Raw genomic sequence first — 13,973 nt, forward strand, 5'->3', positions numbered from 1 at the left:
TGTTTTGTAAAATTTTTGTGTTTTATGATTTTAAAATATTCATAAAACTAAATTCATTAAAATAAGTATACACTGGACTACTTCATATGAATATACAAAGGTTTGTATATTTTAAGTTGGTCAAAATTTTAAAAATACCTTATGGGGAAATCGGGAAATCCTTCAAATTGAGGATTGTATGTTATTCATTCAAGTTGCAAGTTTCTGGGTAGTTGGATGATTACCTAGCATAGTGAGAAACTATTAAATAATAACTGTTGAACTAATAAAATGCTGTATACATTTACTTATTTTAGGGTTTCTTATAATACACTATGAAGGAGTGTACTTATACTAGAATTTCCATTACTTATGTAAAATCATTCTTTTGTTTAATGCTTTTGATACTATTTTATTTTTTAAAATTTATACTATAAAATGTTTTGGATTAAAAGCATCATTCCGTTTTATCTGCCTGCTGCTATTGATTCTCTTTGGATGCATATTCTATCCCTAGAGTGGCAGGAAGCAGTGCCATGTGAGAGAGAAACAAGAAGTGCTTATCAAGTTTTATTTATTATTTTTGAAACTTCATTAACCCTTCCTAAAGGACTAAATTGTCTGTAGGAGGAACAGGTTTAGGGAAGACATTCAATTGCATGCCTGTTAATATTGTATTCTCAATGACTTATTGATAGTTTCAGACATCATTGGAAAACTTTCTCAGAAGAGAGCCTCATATTTGTAAGATAGCCAAACAACTTTCCTTTCTGTTTAATGTTGGTTACATATATAGGAACATCGTGATAGGGTGATGCAGGTCACAGACCTCTGAAAAACGTCATCTTAATCAGAAAACAAATTAATGCAATTCTTAATTGCTAAAGATATTTTAATTCCAGCTGTTTGAAGCTGAGAAGCAGCAGTAGTTGGTGTTTTGTTTTGTTATTTAGTTGTTACATTGCTTTTTTACATGTTATCATTCATTAAGTACGATTTATATTTGGAAGGATAGTTTTAGACCCACTGACATTCAGACATGTAAAAGAATGTGTGTAGGCAATTGATCAAAAACAGTCAATAAATGTAAAAGAATACATTTTATGTTGCATTGCAAGTGTGTACATTTTGAGGGCAGGAGGACTTCTGATTAGAAATTCTAGGATTATTGCATCTATCTACCTTGAGAAAACCTGAAAATTGTCACATGTGAGATTTAGCCTAGGAGGTTTTTTTTTGCAAGACTTGGGCTTTCAGGAACTATTAAAACGATGATAGATAGCAGAGGGGAGGGCATTTAAGAAATATTTGCTTGAACCATGTGCCATTGCTCTAGCGCTATTTATCGAAAAGACTTTTTCTTCTCCATAGAGTTGCTTTTGTTCATTTTTCCAAAATTAGTCATATTTGTATAGATCTCTTTCTGGTTTTTTTGTGTTTATTGATATTTGTGTCTGTCCCTCCTCTATTACCACATGGTCATATTTACTGCAGCTTTATGGTAAGGCTTAAGATCAGTAAGCATGAATTCTCCTACTTTATTCTTTTTCAAAAATGTTTAGAATAAGTTCATTTATGTCTATAAAGACGTTTGATTAAATTTTAATATGAATTGGATTAAATCTATACATTATCATGGTATATCTCTCCAAATGTTCAAGTCTTCTTTTTTTTTTCTTTCATTAATATTTTATAATTTTTATCATGCAGATTTTGTACCTTTTGTCTGATTTTATCTTAGGTATTTTATAATCATAGGAGCAATTGTAATTGGTACTACCTTTTAAAAAATATTATATTCATTTATGTATTTACTTATTTGAGAAAGCACATACTTGGGAGCATGCACAGATGCATGCAAGTGCGGGGAGGGTCAGAGGGGGAAGAAGAAGAAAAGGAAGAGAATCTCAAGCCGACTCAGCACCAACTGGGAGCCTGATGCAGTACTTGATCTCAGAATCTTAAGATCATGGCCTGAGCCCAAATCAAGAGCTAGATGCTTAACTGTGAGCCACCCAGGTGCCCCACGGGTATTATATTTTAAATTTTATTTCTACTTGTTCCTTGTTAGTTTATAGGAATGCAGTTTTTGTGTATTGATCTTATATCCTGTGGCCTTAATTGAACTCATTCTAACATTTTGTTTGAAGATTCCTTGGGATTCTCTCCAGAGACAGTCATGTCATCTGCAGATAGGAATAGTCATATATATTTTTTCCAATTGGTATGCCTTTAATTCCTTTTTCTTGCCTTATTGCAGTAGCTAGAATTTCCAGTACAGTGTTAAGAGTAGTGGGAGTAGATGTCATTGCCTCATTTTTTTCTTAGGAAGATGCATTCAGTCTTTTGCCATTAAATATGATGTTAGCAGCCAGTGTTTTGTAGGTGCTCTTTGTGAGTTTGAGGAAGTTCTCTCTTGAACTTTTGAGGAAGCCTCTCTTCCTGGTGTACTGGATAGACTATATTATTTTTATTTTTTAGCTTCTTGATTTGGCAGATTGCACTGATTCATTTTTGAATATTTAACCAGCCTTATGAACTTGAAATAAATCCTACTTGGTGTGGGTTTTTATTTTATTTTTTTAAAAAACTTTATTCAGAGAGACAGAGAGAGAGAGAGAGAGAGAGGCAGAGACACAGGCAGAGGGAGAAGCAGGCTCCAGGCAGAGAGCCTGACATGCGACTCAATCCAGGGTCTCCAGGATCATGCCCTGGGCTGCAGGCGGCGCTAAACCGCTGCGCCACCAGGGCTGCCCTGGTGTGGGTTTTTAAAAATCTTTCTAAACATGCTGTTGCATTCGGTTTGTATAAATTTTTCTGAGGACTTTAACATCTAAATAAGAGATACGGGTCTATATTTTGCTTTTTGTGCTCTTTGTTTTTGTAATTATGAGGTGGCCTCATAAAATCAGTTGTGAAGTAGGCCTGTCTTTTCTGTTTCTGGAAGAGATTATGTAAAATTAGTGTTGGGGCATTATGTTAATATTTACTGCTTTTAAAAAATAAAACCCCAATTATCCTCAAACAGTTACTTTAGGTGAAACCTGCTTTTTCATCATAGGAGGGGTATTTTAGATTTAAATATGACTTTTGCTGGCTATTTTATAGTTAAATGTTCTACCAAATTTCAGATCCAGTGTGTTGCCTTTTTTTTTTTTTAATGGTAGGAAAAAATGGTACAGTCATTAAAGCATAAAGTAGTACTTTGGAAATAGAATTATTATCTAAATTAACTCTGATACTGGATTCTGTGATTAGGCTCATTGATTTACTATAACTAGGCTGAATGTGAATTACGAAATGATGGAATTATCCATAATAATTACGAAGTTATTATGGAAATTGAATCAGTTGTGGCAACAGGGTAATGAAAGTTTTGGTAATTTACTCAAGGCCACAGTTTGTGAATGAAATTCTAAATTCATGTCACAATCTGTTAAGCCAGTGGTACTTAACTAGGGAGGAACATTAGATCACCAGTGGGTCTTTGTCAGTAAGACAAAGAAAGCAAGTGTGCACACGTGCACGCGCACACACACACACACACACACTTTCTTGGGTATATACCCCTCCTGTCATAGAGTTTTCAGTTATTCCCAGGGCTACAAATGGACTCAAACAGGAATTTGAGAAAACAGAGGATTCTGTTGTATATGATTTGTTAAGAACCATGAATACCTTTTATGTCTGTTTATTTCTTTTGAAAATAGTATGAACTTTTTTTTTTTTTAGTATGAACTATTTTGAATTACTTTGATAGAATAAACCTATGGGTAGAAGCTTTAAGTTTCAAAAAATTTTAAATTGGAAGTTGCTGCTAAAAATTAGTGCGTGTAAGCAACTTTTGCCTTTTTTTTTTTTTTTTTAGAATTGCACCTTTAAAGTCACAATGCAAGCTTAAGAACATAAAATGTATGTGTAATTGACTTTATTTTTATAATTATCATGTTGTTGTATTTAGTGTTGAGTTGGAAAAATGATGAGATAGAGACAGATTACAGGATCAGCTTGAAGAGGAGGTGATGAGATTGTCACAGTTTTCCGTATAAGCAGTCTTGTATCTCTGGAAAATATCAATCAAATGGTAATCTAAATCTAGAAAACCATCCTGAAATCTTGTTTGCCTTTACAAATTAAGTAAAAAAATTATTTTTTAAAATGAAGAAATGGTCATTTGTTTATCTTTTCTCTAGAACAGAGATGGCAGATACTAAGTCGAAGACCCTTTTACTTCAGAATCCTTATTACTCCGGGCAGCTACTATTAACTGATTGGAATTGACACCAAAGATGAAACTTACTTGGCATTTCTGCTCTAGGCATTATTTTATTTTTATCAGTTTTATTTCATTTAAATGGTGTTATGGTGTCCTATCCTTCAGTGGCATCTTCTTTGAAGTTAAAAGTAATTAATACTAATTACATGAGTGGTAATTTACAGAGGATTTGTCCCCAACAAAACAAATCAAACAAAAGGCAGGTTAGCTAGACTGTTGGAATTAGGAAATTGTTTTAAAAGATAGCTGACCACACAGCCTGTGAGCCAAATTAGGCTGTAAACTAAGAGTGATTTTTGTATTTTTAAATGGTTGAAAACAAGAATAGTGTGTTTTGACATGTAAAAATTGCACAAATTTCATTTTTAGTGTCTATAAATAAAGTTCTATTGGAATATAACCATGCTCATTCATATAATGTCCTATGGATGCTTATGTGCTGTAAGCGCAGAATGGAGAGGAGTTGTGACAGAGACCAGTTGGTCTGCAAAACTGAAAATATTTACCGTCTGGCCCTCTACAGAAAAAGTTTGCCATACCTTGTTTTAGATAATAATGTGACAGTGAATGATTGCTTTTGGGTTTAGTAGAGGAGGAAACTTACTTTGCTGGTATTTTCAACAGGTTTCTGAAAAGGAATAACTTAGAAAATAGTTTTTATACACATAAATAGTAGAAGCACCTTTGTTTTTTTTATAGAATACAAAGAACATGGAGTTAGCAGCCTTAGGTTATAATATGTCTGCTCGTGCTATTATTTCTTTTTTTTTCTTTTTCTATTTTTTTATTTTTTTTAAATTTTTATTTTATTTTATTTTATTTATTTATGATAGGCACACAGTGAGAGAGAGAGAGAGGCAGAGACATAGGCAGAGGGAGAAGCAGGCTCCATGCACCGGGAGCCTGACGTGGGATTCGATCCCGAGTCTCCAGGATTACGCCCTGGGCCAAAGGCAGGCGCCAAACCGCTGCGCCACCCAGGGATCCCCTCGTGCTATTATTTCTTCCATAGTTGAGAGAAGTCCGTTGCACTAATATTGCTACAGATTTTAGCAGCTTATAATTCCATCTGTGTACTAGCACATTATACAGCAGCAGCAAGTTCTCACACTTTTTGGTCTCAACTTTTTAAAGACTATAAATTTAGAATACCAGAGTCTTTTTTTTTTTTTTTTTAAATAGGGGTTATATCTATCATCATCACATTAGAAATTGATACAATTTTGAAATATTTATTTAAAAGTAGCAATAATCCATTGTATGTTCACCAAAGAACATTTTTATGAAGAATATTTTCCACAACAAAAAAATGTGAAATTTTTACAAATCTCCTTAATTGTTTTAGTGGAAGACAACTAGATTGTTGTATCTCTCCATTAAGTCTGCCGTGGTATGTTCTTTTGATATGAAGGAAATCTGGCCTTACACAGATCTATAGTTAGAAAAATGAGTATTTTTAGAAATTGTGGATGTTTTTCTTTGATATAATACCTAAACGCAACAAGTGGTAGAGTTTTTGCTTTTTTTCCTCAAGTCAGGTTTATTGAAGTATAATTTACGTAGAATAAAATGTATTTTTTTAATAATACAATTCTGTCAGTTTGGATTAACCCATAAATTATATAACCTCTAGCCAGTCATCATGTAGAATATTTTGTCACTCTTTTGTAATCAGCCCTCTTCCCTCAGTCCCAGCTTCTGGCAACATCTGATTGGATTTCTGTCTACATAGTTTTGCCTTTTCCAGAATATTGTATAAATGGAATCACATAATACATAGCATAATGTGTTTGCAATTCACTTGTGTTGCTACAGCTATCACTAGTTCATTTCTTTTTATTGTATGGATGTTTGTTGATCCATTTACCAGTATTGGATATGGAGTTGTTTCCAGTTTTGGGTTGATTGTAAATAAAGCCATTCTAAGCATTCATGTACAGTTTTTGCATGAACATATGTTTTTCATTTCTTAAGTAAATGCCCAGGCATGCTATTGTTGGGTAGTATGGTAGGTGTATATATGTTTAACTATAAGAAGCTGTCGAACTGGCTTTACAAAGTGGGTGGACCATTTTACATTCCAACCACCAATGTGTGAAAGTCCCAATTGCTCTACATATTTATCAGCATTTGAGATTGTTTTTGTTTTAGACATCTTAATCAATATTATAATTAGTTTGTTTGCATTTCTGTAATGATTAATGATACTGGGACTCTTTACATGTAGTATTTTCCATTCATATCTTTTCAGCAAAGTGTGTTATTTTGAATCTTTTGCCCATTTTTTAAAGAAATTTAGTGGCTTTAAAAAATGACTTTTGGGATCCCTGGGAGGCTCAGCGGTTTAGCGACTGCCTTTGGCCCAGGCAGGGCTTGATCCTGGAGTCCCGGGATTGAGTCCCACATCAGGCTCCCTGCATGGAGCCTGCTTTTCCCTCTGCTTGTGTCTCTGCCTCTCTCTCTCTCTCTCTCTCTCTCATGATTAAGTAATTAAGTAATCATTTATAATTTTTAATAAAATCTTAAAAAAATAAAAAATAAAAACAATGACTTTTATGAGTAATGAGAAGTAATGACTTGTGAGAAGTTTTTCTGTATACTGAATATCAGCTTTTTTTAGATATATAATTTGCCAGGTATTTTCTCCTAGACTGTGACTTTTTTTCCTTTAGCTTTCGAAGAGAAGTGTTAATTTTTTTCTAAAGATTTTATTTATTCATTTGCGAGAAAAAGAGAAACACAAACAGAGGAAGGGGCAGAGGGAGAGGGAGAAGCAGACTCCCCACCGGGCAGGGAGGCTGACATGGGGCTCAATCCCAGGGTCCTGGGATCATAACCTGAGCCGAAGGTGCATGCTTAACCAATGAACCACCCAGGCACCCCGAGAAGTTTTCATTTTAATGAAATGCAGCTTATCAGTTCTTTTTTTGTACTTCATGTCTTAAGAAATCTTTCATAATTTAGGGTCATAAAGATTTTTCATATTTTTTTCTACAAGTTTTATACTTGGAAGGTTTTAGTTTAGGTATTTGATTATAGTTAGTTTTTATAAATGGTGTAAGATACGAGTTGAAGTTTGTCTTGTTGTGGTTTTTGCATGAGACGTCCAATTGTTCCAGCATCAGTTGTTGAAATGACTCTGTTTTCTCTATCAAAATGTGTTGGCACCTTTGCTGTTGTGTCAGTTGAATATTATGTGTGGGTCTATTTCTGGGTCCTCTGTTGCGTCCCATTGAAGCATATGTCTTTTCGCTAAGACCACACTGTCTTGATTGCTGAAGCTTTATAGTGAATCTTGAAAACCAGTAGTATGCATTCTCCTTTGTATATCTTTTTCAGAATTATTTTGGGTATTCCACTACCTTGTTTTTCCATATATGGTAAGAGATAGTTTTTTAAAAGCTAATTTTACAGTGCAGAATCTGAAACCATTAATGAATATTTTGACCTCTGTAACATTAAAATCTGTGAGACTATCTTAAACATCAAATGGCTTTTTTTTAAACTTACAAATGCTTTTATAACACCATACATAATTCAATTAGAGAATATGGTTTTCTGAATTATGTAGACTTACTATTGACACATTTCATTATTCAGTATTTAAAAGTTACACGTATCACTATCACCACTGATCTCATGAGAGAATTCTTCTTTTTTTTTTTAATGAGAGCGTGCTCACGCATGCATGTCTGAGTAGGGGTAGGGGAGGGGCAGCGATGGGGTGGGGAGAGAGAATCTTAAGCAGACTCTGTGTACAGGGCAGAGCCCAAAGCAGGGCTTGATTTCATGTCTCTGAAAAATGACTTGACTAGAAATCAAGAGTTGGATGTTTAACCAGCTGAGCCACCCAGGCAGTGGGAAAGTGTCAGGCTAACGGTGGTGACACAAAATTTTCACACTTCTTTTTTTGCTTGAAGGATCAAATTTATCATTGACATTGTTTAATGTTAGTTGTTTTTCTGGAGGGTTAGTTGGTTCATTTTTGAGAACTTTTGTGTGTCAGATACCCAAGTCTGAATAACCAGTACTGGGTTAATTACCAGCTCAGTCATGCAAAGGCTTTTTCTTGAGGCGACCATTGTGCTTCATTGTGCAGCAGAAGTGCTTTTGCTTAGCTCCTATGTTGTCACCTTGGAAAAGAAATCTTTCCAGGGTCAAGATTTAATTAAATTAACAATTTTACAGCTTTTCATCAAGGACATTCTTAAATAAAACTTTTTTTTTCAGAGAAATCTTGTGATACATTTGGTCACTTTCTGTTGTTCTGTGTATTATACTTCGAGTACAGAGATTGATGTGGAAACCTAAACCCAGTGTTACACAGTGGGAGACCGTAAGTCACTGACATTTTAGGAATATCTGAGGTTGGTATATGGTGAGACAATCTCTTAAGAGCCAATACGGTTATATTAAGTTGTTGTTTTATTGTCTTATAGGTGCTATACTTGGTAGATCAGAAACTCAGGAGTGTATTTTCTATAATGCTAATTGGGAGAGAGATAGAACCAATCGAACTGGTGTTGAACCCTGTTATGGTGACAAAGATAAAAGGCGACATTGTTTTGCTACCTGGAAGAATATTTCTGGTTCCATTGAAATAGTGAAGCAAGGTTGTTGGCTGGATGATATCAACTGTTATGACAGGTAAGGAAACATTTTATTGTTTTATGAGAATGTTGAATAACCACCCCCCCTACACACACACACACACACACACACACACACACACACACACGTGCTCCCTTTTTAAAGGGGGAAAGATCAATGCATGTAATTTCACTTAAATGTTTCTTTTTTAATATGGGATTATGAAGGCCGTTATAACATGCTCTAATGACAAGATACGTGTTTTAAAGTAATAAAATATGGCATTTTTATGTTTTATCTTTGATATACTTTGAATAATCTACCAAGTAGTGAGAACTATAGATACGACCATTTTTTCCCTTCTGTTATTGGAATGATAAACTTTTTAAATGTCAATTTTAAAGAAAAAGGATCTCTAAAATTGCTTTAAACGACAGTGTATCTGTTGAAAATCTATCCTCTGTCCTCAAAAAAAGCAAAGCTTAATCATAGTATTTAATTTCCTTTTAGTTTCCCTCTTTATGTATCTGGAAGAAATTGATCTTCCTGCATTTTTTCCTTTTTTTTTCTTGCAAAGTAGGCCTTTGTTCTTTACCCCCGAGAGACATTTTAACTTGACGTTCAGAATTACATCAGTACTAACAGAGTCCTCGTAGAAAGCTACATTTTATTTAAAAGATTTTGCTTAAATTGTTTTATTCTGTACTGGAAGTAAGCTACAGTAGAGATGTTGTTGACTGCCTGTGATCTTTCTATAAGGAATCCTATAGATAATGGGCGATCATTTAAATTGCCTGGGCCCCAGGATTTCCACTGTGGGTGGGTACTGATGACTGGCAGAGGCTGCAGAGTCCTAGAGAAACAGACATTTTGGAGCCAGAAAATACTGATACACTCATGGAACCCTAGATAGTTGGCCTATCCACTTTCAAGAGGCTCAGTTGATAATCATGAACGTGTGGTTGATTAGCCACATGTGATTTTTTAAAAAGATTTTATTTATTTATTTGAGAGAGATTGCAGAAAGAGACAGAGTGTGCATGAGCGAGCATAGGAGTGGTTGGGAGTTGCAGCGGGAGAGGGAGAAGCAGACTCAGAGCAGGGAGCCTGATGTGGGGCTTGATCCCAGGACCCAGGACCAATCACCACCTGAGCCCAAGGCAGATGCTTAACTGACTGAGCCACCCAGGCACTCCAGCCATATGTCATTAATAGCAAAATTGTTGAATAAGCCCATGAAAATGGAATTATCTTAATTTTTCATGAGAAATTAAAATCTTACACACACACACACACACACGGTATTGTAGTATTTAGGGTATACTTCTAAATCTGTGGATTTTCCAGGGATTATTTCTCTGTAATTACACATTTTAGCTGCATTTCTGATTCTTGGCCTCTCATTAATAGAGGTGATCATCAAGTGATATTTGCTTTTATGAAAGGTAAGTAGGGCCACTAGGAAAATAGGATAGTTCCTCAAAAAATAAAACTACCCTATGATCCAGCAATTCCACTTTTGGGAATTTATCTGGAGGAAATGAAAATATTAACTTGTAAAAAGATACATACATCCATATGGTTATTGCAACATTATTTATAATAGTCAAGATTGGAAGCAACCTGAGTGTAAATTGATGGATAAATAAAATGTGGTGTGTACACACACACAAACACATACACACATAGAGGATGTTATGCTAAGTGAAATTAATTAATTGTATAGAGAAAGGCGCAAATACAATATGATCTCACCTAATGTGTAGTGTATATTGTATGTTTAAAAGTTGATAAGACAGTAGATTTTTCTTCTGTCTTTTTTTGTTTGTTTTGTTTTGTTTTTTTAGAGAGAGGAGGTTGGGGAGGGGCAGTGAGAGAGAGAGAGAGAGAGAGAGAAAGAGAGAGAGAGGAGTTCGATTTCATGACCCTGAGATTTCAGCTGAAATTCAGTCATATGCCTAACTGAGCCACCCAGGTGGTTTGATGAGAGAGTAGATCTTGAAAGTTCTCATCACAAGAAAAAGAATTTTTAACTATGTGTGATGTTGGACATTATATTATTGTGGTGATCATTTCACTATATGTATAAATATGAAACCATTTATGTTGTATACTGGAAACTAATGTAGTGCTATGTCAGTTTTATCTCCAAAAAAGTGGGGAAAATATTTTTTCCAAATTATCTTTTATTAATTAGTTGAAACCAGAGATCCTTGTTCTTTTTGTAGTAAAAACTACTGTTCGTCTCACCTGATAGTTAAGAGAAGGAAAAAGAAAAGATTCAAGAAATACCAAGTATGGAGAAAAGACAATGATACAAAGAATGAAATTGGATAGGGAAAAGTACTTTTTTGAGTTAATTTGGCTGAGTAATCATTTTCCCCTCCTATAATTTGAGGCATGATTCTAAATGTTAAGATTTTAAACATATATTTTTTATAACTTAAGATTTAGCTTTCAGTTGTCTTTTACTTTCTATTAAATAGAATTGGTGTAGATTTAATTTTAATGTTTGATTTTGTTAAAACAGGCTTCTCCCTGAAATTTCTTAAGCTTTCCATTTTAAATTCAACCTTATTATTCTAACAGCCATCACAAAAGTTTGCAGTTTGTAGAATATGTCTTTAAATTTACCTGATGTTTATTAGCATATTTAAAGGTTTGTTGTTGTTGTTATCTGTTTGTTTTCAAACAGGTATGCCTATTTATTGGCTGATTAGGGTTTGTTCTAGTGGCTGAATCCCTATCTCCTCAGCTCCCCAGTCAACCTCATATCAGTTTTTGAGTTATTAGGTTCTATATCTTGTTACATATTGTTTTCTACTTGTTGGTTATCTTACCCTTGCTCATTGTGTTTAGGGAATTTAAATCTACTCCAAAAAATGATACTGTTAATTCCCAAACCTAGCTTGGGTCTGTGATGTTGAGATAGGTCCTGCCATGAAAGGAACTTAGGTCATTTTGTGTGTGTGTATATTTATATATAAACATATATGTATATATGGGTATTGGTGTATACACATACACATAGTTTTATTTATAGTGTTCAGCATTTTAATTAATGCAATGGGAAAGCTCTATGTCCTGTAAGAGAAAGCACTCGTAAGCCAAATTTCTTCATTGGCTCTCTGTTCCTTTTTACACTTTTCTAATAATTAAAGAAACATAGTTGCCTTAGATTGATGATTTAAAACCAGATTAAGGTCATAGCAGTGGCCTCAAGAAGCTAGTGTCATTGCTGTAAAAGTAGCTGGTTTTTGTTTTTAAGTGAGATTTAGTAAAAGGATTACTGGAATGTTTTTTGGCTTTTAAGAATTGATCATTGGATATTAATAAAAATCTTTTAAGTTGACCATGAATGACTTTTCTATTATTTTATCTCTGAGAAGAATTTTAGAAAAATACCCACTGTAGATTCAGTTTAATGTTGATTTTTTTAATGATTTCTCCTCTGTTTGTTTATAGGACTGATTGTATAGAAAAAAAAGACAGCCCTGAAGTGTATTTTTGTTGCTGTGAGGGCAATATGTGTAATGAAAGGTTTTCTTATTTTCCGGAGATGGAAGTCACACAGCGTAAGTTCACAGGGAAAATACATAGATCTCTTCAACTAGTACACTGAAAGCAAAACATATTTTGTGTTGATGGAATAATTTACTCCTACCTTCTCCTACTCTTGTTTTTCTCCTAAAATTTGATGCTATAAATCAATAAATACTTATTGTGGATTTTTGTAGACCAAATCTGAATTGTTTTTTTCCTTCCATTTTCCACAGCTACTTCGAACCCAGTTACACCTAAGCCACCCTATTACAACATATTGCTCTATTCCTTGGTGCCACTTATGTTGATTGCGGGGATTGTTATTTGTGCATTTTGGGTGTATAGGCATCATAAGATGGCCTACCCTCCTGTACTTGTTCCAACTCAAGTAAGTTGTCTTGTACCTTGTGCTGTTTTAAGTTGTATATTTTACAGAACTATTACTGTGGTGAAACCCACTGGGTTGCTATAAATCATTTTCTTTTGGTGTTACTTTTTGAATGCTTATTGTTATGGCAACTATAGCTAATTTTCCAAACTTAGTAATTTGCTGTGTCCTAAACTTTTCTCACTTTGGAGCTGAGGTAAAGTAGAACAAAGGGTATTCTGTTCTTTGGACAGTTTCACTGTCATTGTAATACTTTCAAGTGTGAGATTTACCCAGCTTTGTTTCTTGAGAAGTAATTGATGGATAAGTGATATCATAACCTTTCCTTTCTATTCTTTCTTCCATTCCTTAATTTTTTTTGCCTTTTTCAAGACTACTTGCCAAAATATCCTTTTAACCATAAAGAGAGTTTTAGTAAGGTGATCCAGAAAGTGTGGAAAAGGAGGTTTCACAAAGGCATCAGGAAGCTATATACAAAAAAATGTTTCTGGGAAGAGGAGCAGATGAGCAATGCTTTTCATCATTTATTAGTAGTAGTTCAAGTGTTTTTATTGTTATTGTTTTTATTTGCAGCATATCAAGTGTGTACTGAAAACTAAAAAGCTTTTTTTTTAATACTAAAAATTTTTTCAGTGCCCTCAATGCTCCCTCCCCTGACCCCAAATCTACCTTAAACTATAGATATGGTGGGTAATCAGATTAAATTCATGAAATTTTCCACTTTCTCTATCACATAGACAGTTGGTACTGGTACATGGTTTACAAGTTCTTTTAATATAAGTAGTTAATATTCTGCAGACTCAGGAAGTGTGAAAATTGTAGTTATACTTGTTTGCGACATCTTCAAACTCTAGTTTTAACTGTGTTTCTTTTAACTCTTAAAATCAGATTACCTTGGCCTTTTGGATCTGTGGTTTAACTTTGTTACTCTAATACTAGGATTAATGGTTAAAACTTGGTAGAAGAATGGTAAAGTCCTATAATTTAATGACCAAAACAACTTCTTCTCTGTAAGCTTTATTTACATAACATACTACTTTCTCAGTACTTGACAGCAATCTGTTAGCATTAGGTTATTGATCCACATAATCTTTGTAAGATGTATACATGGAGAAATAAACCCAAAGGTAAAATACCTTATTCAGTAAATTAGGTAAACACTGTTTTGTGCAGCTGAAATATTTTAACTTTTAAACC

At 34.1% G+C, this 13,973-nt stretch overlaps 1 protein-coding gene across 4 annotated transcripts in view; it reads left to right on the top strand.

The window, feature by feature from the left end:
• ACVR2A (activin A receptor type 2A) overlaps nt 1-13,973 on the top strand; it is an 82,636-nt gene that overhangs the window by 41,839 nt on the left and 26,824 nt on the right. For all 4 annotated transcript variants that reach the window (XM_026007992.2, XM_072757712.1, XM_072757711.1 and 1 more), the window contains 3 exons: nt 8,695-8,902; nt 12,311-12,420; nt 12,622-12,776. In XM_026007992.2, the coding sequence (XP_025863777.1) occupies nt 8,695-8,902; nt 12,311-12,420; nt 12,622-12,776 (473 nt within the window). The remainder of the gene's footprint in view (nt 1-8,694; nt 8,903-12,310; nt 12,421-12,621; nt 12,777-13,973) is intronic.

This window comes from Vulpes vulpes, chromosome 5, assembly GCF_048418805.1.
Source record: "Vulpes vulpes isolate BD-2025 chromosome 5, VulVul3, whole genome shotgun sequence".
Taxonomy (NCBI): domain Eukaryota; kingdom Metazoa; phylum Chordata; class Mammalia; order Carnivora; family Canidae; genus Vulpes; species Vulpes vulpes.